We start from the raw sequence: 21,564 nt of genomic DNA, 5'->3' as shown, positions 1-21,564 counted from the left end.
TGGAGAGAAATGGGTCGCTTGCTGTCCAAGGCCAGTGTTCCTTTCCCCCAGATGACTTCACAGCTTTAAGAGGCTGTCATTTAAGAACAGGGGGTGGCTTGGAGCAAAGTTGTAAGTTGGCCATTTCCGTTGGACTCCAAATCCGGCTGGCAGCGCTCCCCCCTTCCCCAATTAAGGGCACAATAATTTCAGCTGGATTCTTTCTCTCTCTGGCCCCCCTAAGGCTGGGCCCTGGCCTGAGTCAGAGGTTGTGGAGCCATCCTGGCTCTGAGGAGGCCTTGACTCCCTTTTCCACCGGTCCCCAAGTAGGAATGGCTCACCCTCTCCCAAACACAGACTCTTGTCTTTTCTTTCTCTGCTCTCTGAGCGTGTTTACAGGGTATCCTGGCTTAGAGGTCTGGGGTCAAAGCGATAGCCTTGGCCCCTGAGAGTTCTCTTTCCCAGAGGTTTGTGCTTTTCTGTGGTGGGTGGTAGTGGTGGTGGGCAGGCCGTTCTCACTGCCACCAACCGCTGCTGCTCCTCCAAGGCTCGGGGCCGCTGGGATACGGGGGCCCCTCCCTCAGGTTCACAGTCACGTGGAGGCGGCTCTGGGCCAGGAAGCAGGGAGGCCGGGTTACAGTTTAGAAACTGGAAGAACCTGGGGGGCACTGGAGGGTCATCTGGAAGCCGCCGTCAGTGTGTGCCCCCTCCCCGGGCCAGCGCCCTGTCTCGAGGGTCATCTTTGGGGCCTGCTCTGGGCGTGGGCTCCAGACCTGCACCGCCTTCACAGTGCGCCCTCCCGCCCCTAGGCTCTGAAGGCCGCAGCAGGGGCGGTCCGAGGGCACTGGCTCCCGGCGGGAAAGTGTGTGGGGCAGATGGGGAAGGAGGCCGCGTGGGGAGGGGTGGCCCCGACAGAGGGGTGGGCTTCAGTTGTTCTCAAAGAGAGACAGGAGGTCATCATTACTATTGCTCGGCAGGTCGGGGGGATCCAGGTACGAGAGGAGCTCATCAGGGTTTGTGAGTTCTGGAAGGAGCTGGAAAAGAAGTACAGAAGCTCAGATGAGGTGTCGGCCGAAGGCCAGGCCAGCCCAGGGCGAGGAAGCAGGGCACCCTCGGGCCTGTTCGCTTGCCCTCTACGTGCCTCCTGGGGTCCTGGTCCAAACAGGGGAAACTAACAGTGCCGGTGGTCCCCAGATGCATCCAGGCCACCGTGCTAGTCTGGGGCACACCCGTGCTTATTTCAAGTCTGGAAGGGTGGAGCCCTCAGCCCACCAACTGGGGAGGCTCCTCCATGCACAGTGTTCCTTAGACCCTGCCACAAGGGGCTGGGGGTCACTCATGCCTCCCAGGAGAAGCCATGTGGCTTTGCATGTAAGGCTGGCAGGTCTCTGTGGCTCCCAGCACCCCACACCTCCCCCAAGAGCTCCCGGCTCCTTGCTGAGCCCGCGGCTAGCTGGCAGCACTGCTCTTCCCTGTAGACTCCGGGAAGAGGCTACAGACCATCCCTACCCTCTCCTGTGAGGTCCTTGGACTCTTTCGGTCACACAGGGGACCCTCATCAATCTAAAAGCACCGGCCCTGGCCTGGTCTGGGGAGGAGAGTTGGGCAAGAATCCAAGATGGCCCCAAAGCTGAGTGAATCCCATTCGTCAGAGACTCTTGCTGGGGCCAAGGGTGACTCTTGCTGGGGCTGGGACGTGAAGGACAGGAGCGACCAAGGAGAGGGCAGCCCTCCTCTCTGGGACTCTAGAGCGTGGGGGCGAGGGGTGGGAGGGGCAAGGGCAGCGTCCCTCGCTGGCAGCCCTGCCCAGCTACCCGGCACCCGTCATTCAGTGTCCCCCTTGACCACCTTCCAGACCACACAGGTCTCAAGGGGGGTGATCCCTGAATCTCAGCTGCCCGCTTCTGCCTCAGTCTCACGACGCCCCCCACCCCCGACCCCCAGTGTGACCCGAGGCCGATCCTTCTGTGACCCCACATGGGGGCCTCTCAGAGTGAGCGATGGAGTGAGCAGAAGCACAGGGCATGGACAACACACAGACTAGAAACTGGAGACACACACCAGCGAGACAGACAGAGGGACCTGTCCCTCCAGCCCCTCCCCTGCCTCGGGCCAGAGAGCGGCAGATGCAGCGATGGCAAGCCGATGTCAGGGAACGGGAGGTGGGAAGAAGGGGGCGCGGACCCTCCTGTGCTGCCTCCAGGACCGGCCCAGAGGGACTCTGTGAGGACCTAGGGGAGGTAGGGCAGGGCCGGGCGGCAGGACTGTGGCCAAGGGGACGGGGGCGGGGCCAGCAGGGTGGGGCAAGGGGTGTGGCACCCTCGCTGAGGCTCGCCCACTGTGGGGTTCCCCGGTCCTGGAGCCACAGGGGAGGCAGGTTGGCGGGGCCCACCCTCCGCCCGCCCACCCACTCCTCACCACTGTACCTCTCCTCCACCCCGGGCCTTGGGCCCTCAACACCCGCCCCTGCTCTCGGGCAGTCCCGGCCCCAGGCCAAGACACGTGGTGACCCCAACTTACATCCAGCGAAGGCTCCGGCATGTCGGACGCTCCCTGCGCTCCGGCCTGACCCTCTAAGGCTGAGGAGGGGTTAAAGGTCAGGTCACTGTGTGGATGGTTGCCGGGAGCGGCCTGTGGCGGTTGCCGGGGAGGCTGGGAAGGAGGAGGAGCCCCACTGTGATGTAATGGAGGCCCTGACTGGCTGCTGGGGTGTGGGACGTGCAAACCTTGTTGCATGGAGGGATGGGGCTGGTCAGAACTGCCAGCGTGTGGCATCTGTGGAGGAGGAGAGAGCAGGAAAAAGAAAGGTGAGGTGACGAGGTACAGCGACGAGATGCCTGGAGGAATGAAAACCAAACAAAACCAGGAAAATAACAAAACCCCCAAAACAAAGCCACCCCTCTACAAAGCTGAATGCTTTTTTTTTTTCTGCAGAGAAACAAACAAACAAACAAACAAATCCTCCCCCCAAAACCGCCAGTCAGGGAGGCTGAAGCCACGTGGGGCAGGGAGGGAGGCGGCCAGGGGCTCTGAGACTAGCAGAGACACTGAGATCGGGGCCCAGGCCCCTGGGAGCCCCCGTGTTTCCCTAGCCCGGACACCAGCACAATGAACAACAGCAAGGGCAGGATGGAGAAGCGAATGGGCATGTTTCCGGGGAGCAGGGAGGCGGGCGGGAGTGCTGCTGGCGGCGTGGTGCAGGCCCGAGCTGCGGCGGCGGGGAGCAGACACGGACGACAGCATGGGGCAGGCGTGCAGCTCATGGGGGTCTGCGGCTCCACGCGGGCCCTGGCCTGGGGGCGACAAGAGGCACGCCGGCTCCGGGGGCAGCGGGGCCTCGGTGTAAGCTCTGCCTGCCGTCCTGGGGTAGGACGGAGCTGTGCCCAAGGTAAAGGAGGCGACCTGGGGCTTCTGAGTCCTGCCAGACCTTCCTGCTGGTCACCCACCCAGGCAGCAACAGGCGTGCTTCTCTCCTGGATAACCTAGGTGCCCTCCCTCCCCCTGCCCCTGCGCGTGTACTGAACCATCGGGGCTATGGGTGGGCAGGGGACACGAGTGGGTGAGACTTAAACTTCTCCTGTAGGTCTGTTTGCTGCCTCAAGCCACCCTGCCTTCAGAGTTCAGGTCTTGGAGTGAAAGGCGAAGTCTAAGTCCGGGCCCCCACCCCCGGCATCCCCAACGGTCCCCGGGCCCCCCTCACACTCTGCGAGTGAAGGGAGCTCACTGACTGGCCAGGCCTCTCACTTGGCATGGGCAGCCAGGTGACCAAATGTCTCCTTGGTCAGTACCCTCCTCCCAGCCCTGTCTTCTGGGCCACACAGAAACACTGACACTTCTTTCGTGGGTTTGCAAACGGCAGTGACACCATCCCTGATCTTCTCCAGACACCAGTTCCTCTTCCTGTTTCTCCTAAAAGCTGCTCCCCAAGCCTTGCTGTGGGCTGGACCCTGCCCACGGTCCAGGTGGCCCTCTGCAGCACAGTGCCCCTCCAGCCCGGGCCTTGAGAACGAGGGATGACCATGTGACATGAAGGCTGCCTGACCCTGGGGGGAACCACTTGTGGGATGCACACAAAGTAAGAACCAGAAGGGGCGGGAGAGACAGCCCTCACAGCTGTCGGCGAGGCCAGCCTGTGATGCTCCATAGTGACCATTCTGGGAAGTGGGGGGCAGGGAGGGGCTCCACACTCCTGGAGCAGACAGTCCCCAGACAGACAGTCCCCAGATCTGCTGACACAACTAACGCCCTCGGCCCTGACATCTTGCTGGATTATCTCAGAACCTGGAGGGGCAAGTGCTCTCTGGGACCTGCTGACACACCTGTCAACCTCCCACCTGGCACGGGAGAGCCTTGGGTGAGCCAGCACCTGGTTGGAGCCCTCCCACCAGTCCGTGCGCCTGGGAATCCTTCCTGGCCATATGCTCAGCCGGGTCAGGCTGCTCTGGTTGGGCAGATGGGTTGTTGACCTGTGACTGCACCACACCACCTTGCACAGCTGTACCTCTGGGTCCAGTTCCCATCTAACAAAAGCCCAGAAACGGACAAGGACAGTGCATATCTGAAAAGCTTCCTGGGGGGGCTGTGAAGTCAACTCAAGGGCTTAAGTCCCTCTGCGAGGATCCTGGTGGCAGGGCTGACAAGGCAGGAAAATGCCTTGTTGGATGCAGAAAGCACACAGCACCCCCGCTGCCATCTTCCAGTGCTGGGAATTGTGAGGACTCAGAAGGTGCCAGGTCAATGTGGAGCAGGGGTGTGATCTGGGTGATTCCTGGACATGGAAGGCTGACGTCCTGGGGAGCAGGGCTGGGAAGGGGGCCAGGAGAGACGCCCCCAGAAATTGGAAGCCCCATGGGGCAGAAAGTAACTTGCAAAAACATGGCTGAAGGCTGGTGAAAGCAGCTATTTCCCACTTGGCATTCTGGGTTCCTGCAGGAAAGCTGCTGCAGTGCCCCTCATTTAGAGTCCTTCTGGTTAACAGTCACTCCTGCTGAGAATTGGTGGCTCTGGTGCACAGGATAGTCCCTGGCCCAGTGCTGGATGTTCCCCAACTCCGTCAGCTGTGGGGAACACAGTACAATCCAGAGGCCCCTTCCTTCCAGGCCACATGATGGAGACTGGGAGAGCTTGGAGAGGCACCTTCGGGTGTAGGCCCAACTCCACTGCCAGGCATTGGTGAGACCCCTGGACCCTTCTCTCTGGCTGCTGTGGCCCAGGACCCACTGCCAGGCCCTCAGTGACTGCCCCTCCTGCTAAGATGAGAGACCAGGGACAGAAAAAATGACTGAGGCCTCAGTCTTCAGCCCTTGGGCCTCGGTTTCCTCAAAACCCCAAGTGTTCTTCCTCCATCCAGGCACTGCCAGAACTTTTGCTCCATTAGCTTGAGGCCTGTGTCTGTCTTGCTTACACCTGGTACGAGGCACAGCCAGGAGACCAGGCTCAGAAAACGTCTGCTAGATCAAGTGCAATCATCCATTGCTGCCTAGATAAGGACTTGGGAGGCGGCCAGGCCTTCCACCACTGCTGTCGGCGCCACAGGAAAGGAAGGCCTCTGGACAGCATGGGCCACCTCACCTGAAGGGGCTTTCTCAGCAATGTAGTGTGCGTTAATATGTGAAACAGGATGAGAAGTGAATACTCTTGGGATAAGTAGAAATCCTAATGTTTCTTTTTGCAGGAGGAGGTGATACCCTGAAGATTCAGACCCCTGGGGAATAAGTGCCTGGGTTTGGGACTAAATTCTAGATGGCTGGATGAAGCTACAGTAAATCAGCATAACAGTGTGTGTAAGAGGGGGAGAAAGGGGATGGGGCTGTGTGTGTGTGTGTGTGTGCGCGTGTGTATAGGATGTGTGCCGGGTGTATGGGGGGGTGTGGGCCTGTATGTAGGGGGTGTGCAGGCATCTGCATGTGTGCATATGCATGCAATGTGTGTGCAGGTAAGAGCTTGAAGCTTCCCCCATCTGAGAATCTGATGTCCTGGGTGAAACGGCCAAATCCAAGGACACTGATGGGCCATGACCCAGCCTCGGTCAGGCCTCCCATGCCCTCCTGGGTCCCGAGACTCAACTCTCAGTTCTCCCCTTTGCCTGGTAGGGAACTAGGCAAACATCAGAAAGGTCCAGGGGAGCCCTCTGTCTCCGTCAGCCCCACAATGGGGCTGGGGGCATGGGGGAGGTGGAGGGTCAGCGGCGAGGAAGAGGTACTCACAGTCTCCTGCATGGGGTGACTGAGGGGCTTCTCAAGGGCGGCCATGTTGTTGGGCATGTCCGGGGGGTGGGAGAGCTGGGGGGGCCCGTGCATGAAGTCGTTCATGGACGTCCCACCGGGGTTCCCGTGGGGGAAGTCAAAGTTGCCATGGCCCTGGTAGCTGTTGCCTGGGGAGGGAACAAGATGGGGAGGGACGTGACCCAGAGGGAAGACGGCCACCCCAGGGAACTCAGAGTGTAAAGGAAGAACCAAGGCCCATCCTCCTGCGAGGCTAGAGTTGGCTCCTGCAGCCGTAGACCTCAGGGCCATACAGCGGGGCAGCGATGCAGCCTTCTCCTGCGGGCCTTAGCACCCCAGGGCGTGTGCTGGTGTACAGCCACGAGCAGGGCTAGAGTGGGAGGAAAGGGTGGTCGGGCTCCTGCGGCGGGAAACATGGAATGAGGCCCGAGTCTGCACTTTCCACAGGACCTGCTGAGCGAGCCCCCCAGACCTGCTCACCCAGAGCCCCCATGAGGCTGCCCTTCGTCACTGGGACCACAGGCTCAGAGGGGGAGGTCGGAGTCTGCCAAGTCCATAAAGAAAGCTGTGCCAGATTCAAGATGACACCCTCAGAGCCAGCTGTCTGGCCTCCCAAGCCGCTGCTTCCTCTACCAGGTGGCCGCGGTGAGAGCTCAGAGGATCAGCACACTGGAAAGCTGGGGCGCTCAGCATGCTGTGGGACTCTGGCTAGGTAGGCTAACCTCTCTGGGCCTTTAATCATCCAGGAGCCCCAGGAACCTAAGAGCAGGGGTTCTGCGGGGAGCTGCCATGCCCGGTGTTTGGGGGGTTGCGGGGGGGTACTTAATGGGAACTGAGGGCGGTGCAGTGCAGCTTGCTCTGGGCAGCAGGAAGTGAGGGGGCAGTGACAGTGACCTTGGTGGCCGAAGGCTGGTGGCTCCAGGCCCCTGGACCCCGTCTCTGGAAGGGTGGGAGAGTTGCAGGGATAGGGACAATACGTAGATGTCAGAGGGAAACACGGGAGGGCCAGGAGCTCCAGGAGGAGTGTGGTCTTAGTGCCCCCAGCAAAGCAGGCTCTGAAGCCCCTAAGCTTGGCAGCTGCCGGCCAGGGAGATCCAGGAGTCAGGAGGGAGGCTGGGCAGCGGGGGGTGCGAGAGGCGGGAGGCTGGCTCGCGGGGCAGCTCCTCACTCATGCCTTCCCAGCTGGGTGCCAACCCACAGGGCTGGCTGGATGGAGGGGGGAGGATGGGGGGCCGCCGTACCCCCAATTTCAGCGACGTGGTATTGTTTTTGGGGGGCATGTGTTACCTCTGCCTCTCCACACCACACCCTCCCTGCACCTGCCACCATCACCCCAGAAATCCTGGGCCCCTGCTGGGGCTTCTCCCTCCCTCCTTGTCGGTCATCACCCACCTTGGCTGCTGTAGTCGTTGGAGTTGGTGCCCCCGGGAGGGGGCGGGAGTGGATAGGGGGACGGGCCGGGGCCCAGGGCTGCGATCATCTCCATGACATTGGGCATGATCATCTGGCTGGGACTCATGGTCTTGAACCGCTTGGACGGGATGCCGTCAGGGTCATCCTTAATGTGGAGGTCCGACTTGATGGGCACTGGCCGCCAGCTGCATGTGGGGTCAATGGTGACCTCTTCAAACTCGGAGCTGGGGGGAGCAAGGGGGCAGAGCTGAGGCTCTGGGGTACCTGGCTTTGGACACGAGGGCCTCCAGCTCGGACAGACACTGCGATGTCCTCGTCCAGGCTCCCTCTGCCCCCATTCCCACCACGCTCTGCATAGGACAGAAGTGTGAGGATTTTTATAACTTTTGAAAGATGGGGAGACTGAGACTAGGAAAAGCAAGTGGCTGGGCATGGGGCAGCGGGCCCCAAAGCCTCCACCCGAGATGCGGCCATGTCAACTTCCTGCTCTGGTTGAGCTTGGTCCTTTCTGGAAAGTTCATTTGCCCACAGGTACAGAACCCCTTAAATTAGCAGAGAGGTGAGGGATGTGGGAAAATGGTCTGCCGGCCAGTGGGGGATAGGGTATCAGGGGTGATCACACACTCACCTCATGCAACCCAGGTCAGCATCCCACCCCCCCACCTCCTCCCCCACCCCCTGCCCTAGTGTGGGGAGGCCCACTTACTGTTGGATGGCATTCAGGATGCCCCACATGTACTGATCTACCTCCAGGCCCTCGAGCAGAGCAGTTTTACTGGAAAAGGAGAAAGGGGGCTTGGCCTTTGCTCCTGGACCCTAGCGGGTGAGGCCACAGCCCACTCCTCCCCACTGTGTCCAAGAGACCCAGGATCTGCCACTGGTTACTACTTGGGGGCACCGACAGGAGAGGGCAGCCTTGTGACCACTTGATACAAAGGGACTGTGCTCAGCCCCCGTGATCTGAGCCCCTCTGCTGTGCTTGGGTTCTCTCATCCGTGTTTAGGGCAGGTGGAAGTGGCTGGACCCCACAGAGCAGGGCCACAGCTCCTCCTGCAGCCGGGTGACGTAGCTTATGCTGAGGTGGGCATCACTCACTTGCACACAGGACACCTCCAGGTCCCTCTCTCGCAATTCAGCTGCAGGTACGACTCCAAGTCAAAGCACTGCGGAGGCCGGGAGACACAGACAGATGAGAGCAGGGCTCTCAGAAACCTCTTAAATGCAAGTGCCACTGCCTCCTGGACCCTCGTGAAGACATCCCACCAGGGAGGGAGACAGGTGATGGAGAGACCCAGGGTTGAGAGGGGTGATGACCTTGCTGATTTTCTGCTGTGCTTACAGCTTTCGGGCCACGTGGAATCCCTGCACACCTGTGCCCAGCCCTCCTCATACCATCCCTGTGCCCCAGATGACCTATGGCCTCTGAGAAGCCTTCCTGGTTCCCCTGCAGCCACCTCTCACCGATCCTGCCCCATGACCGCGCCTCTCCCTGGCCCGGCCCAGGCATGGAGGACACACCCCATCCGGTTCATCAGTGTGCATCAGACAAATAAAGCGACCAGACCTCTGCTGCCCCCGTTTTCCCGGGGATGGGGGTTAGGGGGGCTGGGAGGCTCCCGACCCACTATGAAGCCCTCGGGGCCAGTTGTGAGAGGGTGGCGCTGAGGTTGAGGCTGGCCTGGCCCCATGGTAGCCCCCACCCAGTGAATCCCACCCACCTGGGCTGCCCGCATTTAGCCACCCAAACTGTGACAGTCACTCATCCCACAGCCACTTCCTGAGTACCTGCTCAGGGCAGGGCCTCGGGACACAGCAGTGAACCAGGCAGAGGCGTCCCTGCTTTCAGGTTCCCTATCAGCCGTAGTGGCCATATGTGCAAAATTTCCAGCTGGCATCTGACATCTGCCAGGGCTGGGACTGTCTAAATCCAGTTCTGTAGCCCCCTGGGAACCTAGCTCTGAGCACACAGAGAAGATGCTCAGAGGATAAATGATGGCAGGATTGAGTGAGTGAAATCAGCTCCTGATGGCCATGGCATCCTTCTGGCGTTAGAGACAGGCCCTGCTGCCCAGCCTGCCGCCTACTCCTCGCCATCCCAGCCAGACTCCAGGACGCTCTCCCTGGGACTGCTCACCTGGACGTGCTTGCAATCGTGGCCTCGAGCAGGCAGCTGGATGCGCCGGAATGTGATGGGGCACTTCAGAGACACCTTGATGGCTGTCTGCTCCACGCCATCTTCCCCATTGAGGGTCGTGTTGCCTGATGAGGCAGCCACGCTGCTGAAATTCCGCTTGACTGTGGGGTGGAGGCACAGGTGGATAAGGAGGGCAGGGCTGTCCTGCACACCCCCCACTCCTTCAAGTGGCTGATACACACTCTGATTCTCCACGCCCCCCAACACAGGGAGGTCTCATGAACAGGTGCAGGGCACCCCCACCTGGGCAAAAGGGAGCTCAGCATGCCGGAGGCCCTGGGCCTCCCAGCACTCTGGAATGACACTCTACATGTGACATGTGTGAAGTGCCCCTGGAGGTGGCTACATCAGTCCCCCAGTCTCTGCAGTTCATGACCTGTCTTCACTAGGAAGGCAGGACTTTCTGCAAAACCTGCAGAAACCCAGTCTGGCACTTCACTGACTTTCTGGGTCAGTGGGAGAGCCCCACAGGTACTTTTGCACTTAATTCTCCAAATGTGGTAACGGTCTGGCCAGATTCTAGGGCTCAGGACGTGAAAAAGCACATTTGAAGCGGGGAGCAGTGATGTACCTCCCTGCATGGTGCAACCCCCTCCCCCGTCCCGGCCCCCAAGTGTCTGCACCTGGGAGTCAGAGCCAAGTCCCCGCCTCTCGAGTTAGGCCTGGGCTGTTGAGGTGGAATCCACCCCTGTGCTTCTCTCCTGATGAAGAACCCCCTCTTCCAGTTCCTCCCTTCCTTCCAGGTGATCACCTCCTCCAGGAAGCCTGCCTGGACTACCTGCACCATGGCGTCTTGTTTTAATCTGCCCCACATGCTGTACTCATGGTACTGTGTGCTCATCTGATCATCCCCACAGCCCCAGAGGAGGGGATTGGAGGGGGAGGGGCTAGTGCCAGGGAACACTCAGGGCCCGGTGGTGCCAGGCCCAGGGGACAATGAACGTGGTGGGACTGGGGTCTGGTTCCAGCCCCCGAGCCCCCACTCACTTTTCGTGATACAGTGCTCTGCGGGCAGGAGCCGCTTCTTGAGGAGGCCTTGCAGCACGGAGCGCACGGAGGGCCGGTGGACCAGCTGCAGCACGAAGAGGTGGGACTGCCGAGAAAGAGCAGAGGCTCGGTCCCTGCCGCATGGCCCCCACGCCTGCCACCTGGGCCTCCGCAGGCCTAGGCCGCCCCCTTCACCCCAGAGGCTAAGCGCAGGAAAAGGCCCCACGTCCATGGTGATGCCCCGTTAGGAGAGGGTCCCCTGGGACCTGAGAGAGAGCCCTTGAGGCCCAGGATGTGTCCTGGGACCTGCGAGCTGGGGACCCAGACCGGGGTCACTACCCGGGGGCAACTGCTGCTGTCTATGCCAACAAGGCTGACTCTGATGCTGATATACCCTTGGGATGTGGTTATGGGACACAAGGCATCAAGATCCGGGCCAAACTCACTTCCTAGCCTCGGCCCTCCTGCTCCTCGCCCCGCTGTTCCCCATCATGCCTCCTCCACCCTTCCTGCCAGAGGATGTTGTCCTGTCTTCACTCCTCCAGGAAGCCTTCCAGGACTGCACCCCCCAACAGGCCCCCGCAGGCTCCTCACTCTGAGAGCATCCCCAGTCCTGTGACTCTTATCCCCAGGTGATCGTGGCACTCCGACCCTCATAAGGGCAGGATCAGAGCTCTTCCTTCTCCTCCAGGGAGGCCAGCAGAGCAGGGCAGGTACTCTGCAAATCCCCGGGCAAGCCCTGAGTGTCAGGCCCTGATCTTGGGGGACAGGAGTGTGGCTCAGACGTGGTCCCAGATCAGTGAGTCACAGGTCAGGAAACACACATACACAGTTCTGAGACAGCATGGTTGGGTGACAAAGGGAAGGAGTTAACTCCAGACTTGGTGGAGCTGGTTCTCAGGGGAAGAAGTGATTAGAATATTAAAATTTCTTGCAAATGAGGCACAAACGGAACCTAGCTTTCAGGGGCACACAGAACTTCCTCAGTGGAATAAGGTGGTGGGCACGGGGGATGGTGTCTGGGAGGCGGATCTACATGAGCAAAGGGAGGTGAGTGTGTAGACCAGATGGAGGCTGTGGTAGGAGAAAAGGCCAGGCCTCGGACCAGAGCACGGCGGCTTGAATTTCACCCCACGGCCCTTGGGGGGGACTGTGGCACATTTCTGGGGTACTCCTGAAAGATCACTCCTGGAGAAGGGGGATGGAGACCCATGACGCAGCTGAGGCCCAGAGGAGGCTGAGGATCTCGGGCCCACCCGCACACTCACGCAGCAGCAGGCGGTGACGGTGATCTGGATGGTGTTGCGGCCCGGCTGGCACACGTGCTTGAGGTGCAGGGGCTTGTGGGATGTCTTGTTGTCGCCGCGCTCGATGGTGAGGGGCGTGGCATTCACGCTGACCTGCACCGAGGCTGGCCAGTTGGTGTTCATCTGCCGGTCCTCGTGGTGGTAGCACTTGAACTGCAGCTCCAGGTCAGACCTGGGGGCGGGGTGAGACTCAGGGTGGCTCTGCGAGGGGGCTGCCCATGGCCTCCATGACCCCTCCCTCACCAGAGCCCCCCACCGAGTCACTCAGCACCCCGTTCTCAGCCACGAAGGCTCCCCCGGCCGCCTCGAGCTCTCCTCCTCTCTCACCCTGGACGTTCGCCCTGCCCAGGCCTCCCATCAAAACCCATCCCAACAACCCAAATTCCCCCCAAGACTCCCATATACTGTTCAACCACAGCCCCACAGCTCTGGCCACAATCTTCCTCAGTCCCCTGCATGGAAGTGCGCCTCCTGTTCCCCCACGACAGAGACAGACGGACAGACGCTAACTCAACAAGGCCAGCTGGAAGGCTGATTATGCCCTGAGCTCCTGTGGGAGAAGCACCCCAGGCCAGGGGCTGCCTGGTTCAGTTCCCGCTCCCCTACCCCTGCGGTGGGCCCCAAGGACACGGTACCGAAGGAGTCCCCACAAAGCCAGCAGGGCCAGTGAGCAGGGCCAGTGGCCGAGCCACAGAATGTCTCGCAGGCGACGGTACTCACGGCGAAGGAGCAGTGGGTGAGCAGGGCCCCTGCATGGGGGTCCCTCTACCCTTTTGCCTGAGTGCACTCCCGTGCCCTCCTGCCCACCCCAGCTGCCTCTGGCCTGCTCAAGGCAACGGGCCAGCTGTGCACGCACAGTGGTGTGTGTGCACGTGCCCAGCTCAGACACATCTCGTGCCCTCAGGGTGCTCACTGGGCAGCTGAGGCCTTTGGTCACTGACACAGCGAGGCAGTGTGAGTCCTGCCCGAGGAGGAGGAACGGAGGGTGGAGACACCAATGCGTTCTGGTGTCTGAGAGACCCGGGCCCGAGTCCCAGCTCTGCCCCTTGCTAGCTGCGGGGACTCATCCCAGCTAATCACTTCTCTGGCCTCAGTTTCCCGTCAACGGGGCAAGCAATGCCCACTCATAAGATCAAAAGAGATCAGGTATAGGAGGCTCAGAACACAGAGCCTGGTCCAGCAGGGGGCCTCCAGACCCCTCACTCCAGTGCCCACTGTTTGAGCAGCAGCCCCGCCCGGTGGCCAGCTGCTCGCCATCTGCAGGAAGGACCCGGCCCTGTTCCCGCTCCTCTCTCTATATTCCTGGCTGACCACATGAGCCACGTTCGGGGCCAACTCGGGGGCCCTGCTGGAACATCCTCCTCAGCCTGAGCTAGCCACGTTTTCCTCTGGGAATTTGTTCTTAACCACTGTCTCATCAGGACTGGGGTGAGTGACAGCAGCTCCCTACCCTCAGGCCACTAAGCCAAGGCAGATTTGTCTGTCTCCCGGCACCCGCAGGTTCGCTTTGACACCCCCAGGGCTTTGCACGCAGCACGGCCCAGTCAACAATGCTCAACAGGTGACGGTGTCAAGCAGATGCTGTTACCACGTGTCTCAGGCGATGCCAGGGCCCAGGAATGTCAGCACCGGGGCCACCTCCACCCGGCTCGGGCTGTGCTGTGCCCTGATGCTCACCTCCACATCAGTGTCTGGTGGACTGTGGGCCTCAGGTGAAAGACGTGGTTGCTGACGGCCAGGTTGTGCTCCAGGCGGAAGGGCTCCAGCACCACGCCGTCCCGCACGGGGAACGTGAGCCGCAGCTCGTCATTGTGGTTGGCTGCGTGCGGGAGAAGCAGGTGAGCCGCACGGCCCTCGCCCCGGCGGCACACGACACGCACCCTTGGCTGCGTGCTCTGGGCGCGTGTGTGAACAGGGCCATGGCAGCTGGGCGGTGTGCTCAAGGGCACATCAGGCAGCCCCTGGCTTCTTCCGGTCCCTCCGACCCCATCCTGACCATCCCTGCCTCCCACTTCCCACTCATCCCCCCCGCTCTGCATCCCCTCCTGTCTCCACCTGCCCCCTGCTCTGGAAGCCCTGGCTGGCTTCTCCTCCGAGCCCTTTGCCACAGCTGAGAGTTGCTTTCCCTCCCAGCCTCTAGCCGCTCAGGCAGGTGGTAAGGAGGCCTGCTCTCACATCCCCCTGCTCTCTCCCGTGCCCAGCCCCCAGAGGCAGGCAGGCAGGCAGGCAGACTTCCAAGCCCCCTCACTCCTGGCACACTGTGTGCGGGGGAGGTGGAGGCAGGTGGAGCTGGCTTGATGAGGGAGGGAGGAGGGAAGGAGAGAGCAGGGCGCTCACCTGGGGGTGGTGGCAGAGCGCTCATATTTGGCTTGATGTCAGGTGGGAAGGGTGGTTTCACGTCTTGGCTGGGGGACAGGTATGGGGGGATGCTGCTCCCGGGGGTCATGGGGGGCGTGGGGTTCCCTGGAACAGGTGAGTGGGGGTAATTTGCCACAGGAACCGGCCTGGGAGGCTGGAGGGAAAAAGAAACCACATACAGGTTATGGGCTCACATGCATAAGGAGGGACCACGGCTGTGGACACGTGCCCCACCCTCCCTAGGGTCCTAGGGCCATGGCCCTTGCTCCCCTGAGGGAGGAGAGCCCCCCAGGAAAACCCCTTCCTCCACTCTGGCCACACTCAGGCCTCTGCCCCTATGGGAAGACAGGTGGGCCTGGAAAGGTTCTCCCCACCCTTCACTTGGGTCACGGCACCAGGGGGATTGTAGGGTCCCCAGTCCATTTGACCAATGAGGACACAGGCTCAGGGTGACGGGGAATTCGCCTAATATAATCTTGGGAGAAGAAGAATGCTAGGAACAATCCCAGGTCTCCCGCTGCCCGCATCATGACTCCAGGCCATGTCCTTCATCGCAACCCCACCCCACCCCACTGGGGTCCTCAGATGGGAGTCAGGCGTAAAGCATCTCCGGGAGCCCCTTCCCTTCCTCTCTTTGTCCCCACCTTGTTTTCCTCCCAGGACTGGCCAGGTCCACACTCATCCCCGGCCCACCCATCTGAGACGCAGATCCTCCAAGCATCTCTGGGCCCTGGAGCGGACGACCCCACTCATGTCCAGAAAGGCTGGGGCAGGAACAGTGAGGTCCCCTCTAACACAGTGCATGTGGGTTATAATTCCCGAGATGGAAACGGAAACATACCCTATTGACGTTCCCTTGGCTGTAGCTGCTGTAGCTGCTTCCAGAGAAGGTGTTATTTTGTCCATTAAACTGCTCTGGCTGGTAAAGCAAGATAAACAGTGCCGTGAACGGAAGGCAGAAAAGCTACCCGGCTCTCCCTCCTGAAATGAAAATCTTCCAGGACAGGGGATGCTGACGAGGCCCACCCAGTGCGGGGGTGGGGCGTGCGGTGGGGGCAGAACACACCACGGCCACGGTCAGTGTTTCTGCCTCTCTCTGCCCATAGCGACTAATTGAGCAAGTTTATAAAAATAGCAACACCTAGTGTGCTGCAGTCGGGCTAAAAATAGTAAGCCCACGTAAGCCAAGGGGTGGGTAGTCATGTAAGTTGGCGTGATTCATTGGCAAATAAGTGTAAAATATTTCCAGAGTCTTCCTCACTCCTGAGAATGTACTTTATAATAATCCCAAAGAAGGAAAGAGCTACGTGCCTGAGAGCATTCATTATAGTACTATTTCAAAAGTGAAAACTCAGAAAAAAACCAAATGTCCAACAGAAAGGATAAAATGTGGTGTGGTTCCCAGGAGAATGTCAGGCAGCCATTAAAAGTGACAACCACGGGGACTGTACCGATAAGTAACAGGCTGTGTTCAAGTGAAAGAAACAGATTCAAAATCACAACCGAAAGAACAACTATACAACACGGCTGATGCCCACGTGCGTGGGGACAAAGTCTATAATCAAACGTAAATATATGGGGGTGGGTGCTTTTACTTAAAAAAATATATTTCCTTCATTGTTATTATCTCGTACGTGCTATAAATAGTAAAAGGAGAAGGAAAACCATCATCTGAGCCCCATGAGAACAGGAACCAAGAAAAGCCAGTCTGTCATTTTGGCCGCCGCATGCACAGCTCTGAGCACGTGAGATCACATCCAGAGATCTCCGCCTGCCCCCTGGTGACCCCAGGGGACAGCCAGGGTCAGGATGACACAGGCAGGGGTGGGGAGGTGAGGTGGTAAGGAGGGAAGGGGCCCGTGGGGTGGTGGGACTCACCTTGTAATACTGCCCCATGTTGACTGTGGGGGGCGGGTACTGCCCGGTGCTCGGCTGGCTGGGCATCCGCTGCCCGGGGTAGCTGGGAGAGGTGAGCGGCCGTGGGGGATTGGGGGTGGGGTACTGGCCTGGCTGGGTGGGGAACTGGCTGTTTGGTCCATATTGCTGGTTTCCGTAGTTGGGCTATGGTGGCAGAGAAAGGAGCGGGGAAAGGTCATCAGTGTCTTGAAGCCAAGCTGCCCACCAGATGCCAGGACGCCCCACCTCCTCTCCTCTGCCCCTGCTGTTTTCCACCCACCCAGAAAATGCCCACCCCACCTGCAAAGGAGACCAGCTGAACCAGATGATGCCGGGGGCCCTTCCTGCCCTGACATCCAGGGACATTACATCGGCCCGTCTGGCTCAAGGGCCACCTCCCCATGAAGCTGTCTTTCTCAAAACTCCACGCCCCTTGAGCTTGGGGGTACTTCCAGAGCCTCTTGCTCTTGCCTTCATGACGGTGCTTGATTCTGAAGCCCCCTTTGGGTCTCCCCTAGTGCTTAGTATGTGACAGACAACAGGATGCACTTCCAGAAAGGTGATCCCCAGCCCTTGCATTCTGAGGCTGAATCTGGGAGGCACTGTCCCCGTACCCCACACTGAGCAGAACACACTGATGTTTAGTGTTGGGCTACTGGTGCAGAGGTCAGGCTGGTGAAGGGACAAGGCAGCCCCTCCTGGGGGAAGCAACAGCTCCAGAGAGGGGCAGGATGGCTGTCCTGGGAGAGCCACTCCCACCCTCCAGTTGCTTCCCTGTCTGTAAAATCAGGTGACCCGCAGGGCACCCCAGGCCATTACATCCTGCACAGTCAGTGCTTCTTCCCCATCTGTGAAACTTCTAGTCTATTAACTGTCTCTCTTGCCCTCTCGGCTCAGAGGTCCAGGAGACAGCTGTGTCTCAGTGTCTGGCAAAGAACAGGCCTGCAATTAATACTTGCTCAACACATGAAAGAAGGGCAGGGGGTAAACGGCAGAAGAGGGCGAAGTTTGCGTCAGCGCTGAAGAACTCTGCAGAGCTCACACTGTTGTGATACGGCGGCTGCTCTGTGTGATGGTGAGGTTCCCATCACATCACTGAAGGACAGGAAGGGGAGCTGGGGCCTGTCCACTAGTCCCTCTGCGGGACCAGGTGACCTGACCCCCGCCCCCGCCCCCAGGTTCCGACAACTTAGAGGTTCTATGAGTGTGTACTGAGAGGTGAGGCCAGTCTTCCCAGACGGGGTCAGGACGTGCAGTCTGTGGCCACGGGTGTCACAGCCCAGTGTCGGGCATTTTGTAGCTGGGTAGTACCAGCAGTCTATCGAGGATGATTTAGTAAAGATAACTGATAGCCTCTGGTGTGCCCTGCTGTGACAGATAAGAGCTGGGGAACTAACACCGGTACAGGCACAGGGTGACGTCAGGCTAATGACCGGAAATTCTGCTGCCTTTTCTGGGATCACCTCCTTGGGTGCCAGCAGCTGAGGTTGGGCCTACAGATGCATTCCCAGCCCAGCCAGAGGGAACGCCGGGAGTCTGAGCACAGAGGGGGCTGAGAGGGCCCAGAACTCATGTCGGGGCCATGCATGGGAGTGAGGCCCACGGGTCGAGGCCTCCCCACCCCCAAGGCCAGCCAGGGCCTCGGGAGCTGCCATCCTTCCCTGAGCTGCTGCCCACCTGGAGGGGGTCTGGGCCTGACCCAGGCTCCTGGGTGTTTGAGGACGTCCCTGACATCTCCCCTCTTGGACCCAGGACATCCCCGTCAGTGGCCAAGCTGCATTCTAGCCCAAGTAAAGGTGGATGCTGAGGGGAAGCACATAGACCTTCAAGGAACTCAGGGTCTTTGGGCTCTAAACGCACTGGAAGCCCAAGCAGAAGGCACAGTTCTGAGATGGGGTGAAGCCAACCTGAGAAGAGGTGTGCCAGCAAAGCACTGGGTGATGTTCGGGAAGGGCTCTGTCCAGGTGAGGAATCAAGGTGGGCCTCTCAAGGAGCGTGTGCAGGGGCCACGATTCTGGGGTCTCTGTGTCTTTTGCAGGTGAACTGAATCCTTACCCAGGCACCCACATAGGCCATTTGCTGTCAACCCATTTTCTGGGTGCTCGCTGAAGGCCCTGTGACACCCCCTCCAGGAAGTCCTTCTCCTGACCTCATGCTGAGTTCCACACACCCCAAGGTGCATCATTCCTTTGTGAGTTCCAGCTTAGACCTTATCTTTCCTGCTGAAGTCTTGGTTCCTGGAGGACAGGAGGTGTGGGTTCGCTTCCTTTGATCTTCACTGATCTCGCGGCTGAGGTGGCTGGGCACCCCAACGGGCAGCCTTCCTCCCGACAGAGCCCCAAGAAACATGCTGTCTGCCTTCCAGTCACTTCTCCGATGTGCACGGCCTTTAGATCTTTACAGGGTTTTGTCTCATCTCTCACTCTTGGGTGTGAGGTGCCCTCATGTGGGTGCGAGGAATGTGGACCCAAGGAGGCTTAGTTCCTTACCCAAAGTCACCCAGCTAGTGTCTATGCCAAGACAAGAGAATCCTAACAGCGGCTACTGCTTGCTAAGTGCCCGCCCATGCCGGCCCAGGGCCAGGCGCTTCACGTACATCCCCTCACTCAAGACTCCCAGGTAGCCCCAGGAGGTGGGATGGATTGTCACTGCCTTTTACAAAAGAAAAAACGGAGACTCCAGGAGGTGACGTGACTTGCTCAGGGTCTTCTATATGGGAAATGCCAGAGATGACCTTAAACTCAGGAGCACCTGACTCCTAAGATTCTGCCTTCTGGTCCAGGTTTCCCAAAGGTCAATCCACGCCCTTTTCAAGGAATTACCCACAGCACCCGTGTCCTCCCCACCTCCCACCCTGCCCACCGGCTGCCAGCTGTCACACTCACCTCTCCCGGGTATGGCCTCTTTATGCTCTGAATGGGAAGGGACTGGGGCCGGGGGCCCGGGTAGGTCTGCTGGGGCATCCGCTGCCCGTGTGTGCCAAAGGGGCTGATGCCGGGTGGCCGGGGTTGGTTCATACCCATGGGAGGGCCGCTCATCCCCGAAGGCGTCATGCCAGCCGCCATGCTTGCGGGGTTCATGCTGCCCCCCATGGAGGCAGGCCCCCGAGGCCCGGGCTGGTTCATGAATTGGCTGTTATACGCCTGGGTGGGACCCATCTGGAAAGAGGAACAGACCTTCAACGGGAGAAGAAGAAAAAAAAAAAAAAAAAAAGAATAAAATGCCACATGCATTGAAAGTGCAGGGAAGGAAGGAAGGGTGGGGGAAGTGGGGGGTTTGGGGTTGGAGGTTGGGCACTTTCCTGTGCGGCTGCAGCTGGTGACCAGGTCCCAAAGGACCACCGGCCTCGTGGGCTCACTGCTGCTCTCCACAGGCCGCACAGGAAAGGTGCAGCCCGAGGGGTGTTACAGGGTGGGGCGCAGTCACTCCAATGCACAGGCAGTGTTTCCAGGGAGGCAGGCAAGGAACGGGAAAGAGGGTGCAGGGGTGGGGAGGGGCATGGGAGAATGGAGGTGGATAAGGATGGAGGCAAGGGCCGCTTTCCTGGAAGCCCCGGCCCCACCCTTGTTCCTCAGCCAATGGACACACACCCTCCATCCGCAGTCTGAGGCGGCCTCGGCTCCCACCTGTGCCCACCTGCCCTGCTGTCCCCATCCTGGACTTCCCACCTCCAGGCCTGTCCTGCATTTCCACAGGGGGGCTCCCCCTCTCCTCACACCCCACCCCACCCTTCTGAAGGTCAGGAGAGCAGAGCTGGGACCTGGGCAGGATACACAGATGGAATGACTAGGAGAGCACTGGTCTTCAGAGGCCACCGGTGGGGACAGACTGGTGACAAGGCTACTTTAGACATAGCCCACTCTCTGGTGAGTAGAGGCCCAGACTGCAATATGGAACCTCTTTCCCCATACACAGACACACACGAGCCACCAACCCACACAGAACAAACACAAGCTCCCAAACACACCCCCACCACTCACAACCACACTGATAAGCCCACACCCTAACACACGCCCCTCCTTGTGCTTCTAAGAAAACCTAAGTGCACCCTGACGCCATCAGCTCCCCTCGGCACACAGACACCAACACCCCAGCTCTGATCCCCGGGGCTGTCTGCCTGGCGTGTGGCCCTTACCGGTCCATACTGGTTTATATCCTTATTCTGTGTTTCTTGCAAGGCTGCCACAGTGGCCGTAGCTGTGGCCGTGGCCGTGGCCGCTGCTGCTGCTACTGCAGCTGCTGCAGCAGCGGCTGCCGGCTGAGTGAAGTCAGCGGGCGGCCTGGTGTGCGGAGGGATGCCCATGCCAGCAGGGGCATTAGGACCCCCAGGGTAACTGCGAGGGAGAGAAGAAGGGAGAGTTAGATGCTGCCTGAACCTCAAGATGAACCCACGACACGCCCGCCTTGGGCGGGGAGGGAGAGGTCAGGCCGTGCCAGGCCCTTGTGTCCACAGCTCACAGAGGGGGGAGGTCTAGACTAAGAGCCCGGCGGGGACAGGGGCCTCCCGGGGGTTGTCAGCCCCTCACGCCACTTGGCAACCACCAAGCCGCCAAGCTGCTGTGTTCCTGGAGCCCCACCCGGGTGGTGCCCTCGGGCACACCTGTCAGCCCACCTTCTGGAGGACACCTAGCCTCAGAGAGCCTGAGCAACCAGCCCAGGGCCTCCGGCAGGGGAGGACAGGGTGGGGATGCAGCTGGGCTTCACCACGAGGCCCTACTGCGCTGACACGTGGCAGGGCTGCAGTTGGCCCCAGGGCGCCTGGCAGGGGTGAGGCCACAGGGCAGCCTTGGGCAGAGCAGGGCGGGCGGTGAGAGGAGGAAGGGTGCCTTTGCCCCGCCCACGCCCCTCCCTGCCCTCCCCCTCCCTTGGGCCGAGGGACCCCAGCCCTGCACCTCTTCCTCCACACCAGCAGAGCAGAGCTGACCCTCCTGCTGCCCAGCTCTCAGTGTCTCCCAACGTATAAAGACATGACACAGAGAAGGGTCATTTGAGAAATGCAGCTGCAGCCCTTCAACCCCACGGGCTTGACGGCTCTCAGAATGCGCCCCGGCCGTGCAGCGTCGGGCCTGCCGGCCAGCCCCCAGGATGGGGGAGATGTGCCCCGCAGGCAGATGGGATACCTGAGGAGAAGGGGAGCGCCAGGCTCCCCATGCTTCCCAGGCCAGGAAGCACGTGCTGGGATTCACACTTGACTCCTAAGCCTGCC

At 60.1% G+C, this 21,564-nt stretch overlaps 1 protein-coding gene across 1 annotated transcript in view; it reads right to left on the bottom strand.

Annotated features, from left to right (window-relative positions):
* Positions 1-905: 905 nt before the first annotated feature.
* ZMIZ1 (zinc finger MIZ-type containing 1) overlaps positions 906-21,564 on the bottom strand; it is a gene marked incomplete at its 3' end in the record, with an annotated part of 103,763 nt that continues 83,104 nt past the window's right edge. Inside the window, exons 6-21 of the mRNA XM_079710791.1 lie at positions 21,076-21,143; positions 20,494-20,692; positions 19,244-19,516; positions 16,341-16,523; positions 15,304-15,381; positions 14,442-14,616; positions 13,782-13,923; positions 12,066-12,276; positions 10,798-10,903; positions 9,751-9,911; positions 8,712-8,779; positions 8,323-8,391; positions 7,596-7,840; positions 6,186-6,352; positions 2,500-2,754; positions 906-1,013 (exon numbers count right to left, since the gene is read on the bottom strand). Coding sequence (XP_079566917.1) covers positions 906-1,013; positions 2,500-2,754; positions 6,186-6,352; positions 7,596-7,840; positions 8,323-8,391; positions 8,712-8,779; positions 9,751-9,911; positions 10,798-10,903; positions 12,066-12,276; positions 13,782-13,923; positions 14,442-14,616; positions 15,304-15,381; positions 16,341-16,523; positions 19,244-19,516; positions 20,494-20,692; positions 21,076-21,143 — 2,508 coding nt within the window. The remainder of the gene's footprint in view (positions 1,014-2,499; positions 2,755-6,185; positions 6,353-7,595; positions 7,841-8,322; positions 8,392-8,711; positions 8,780-9,750; positions 9,912-10,797; positions 10,904-12,065; positions 12,277-13,781; positions 13,924-14,441; positions 14,617-15,303; positions 15,382-16,340; positions 16,524-19,243; positions 19,517-20,493; positions 20,693-21,075; positions 21,144-21,564) is intronic.

The sequence above is a fragment of the Hyperoodon ampullatus genome (assembly GCF_949752795.1).
Source record: "Hyperoodon ampullatus genome assembly, chromosome: 1".
In the NCBI taxonomy this organism is placed as follows: Eukaryota; Metazoa; Chordata; class Mammalia; order Artiodactyla; family Ziphiidae; genus Hyperoodon; species Hyperoodon ampullatus.
This window is presented reverse-complemented; position numbering and strand designations above follow the sequence as displayed.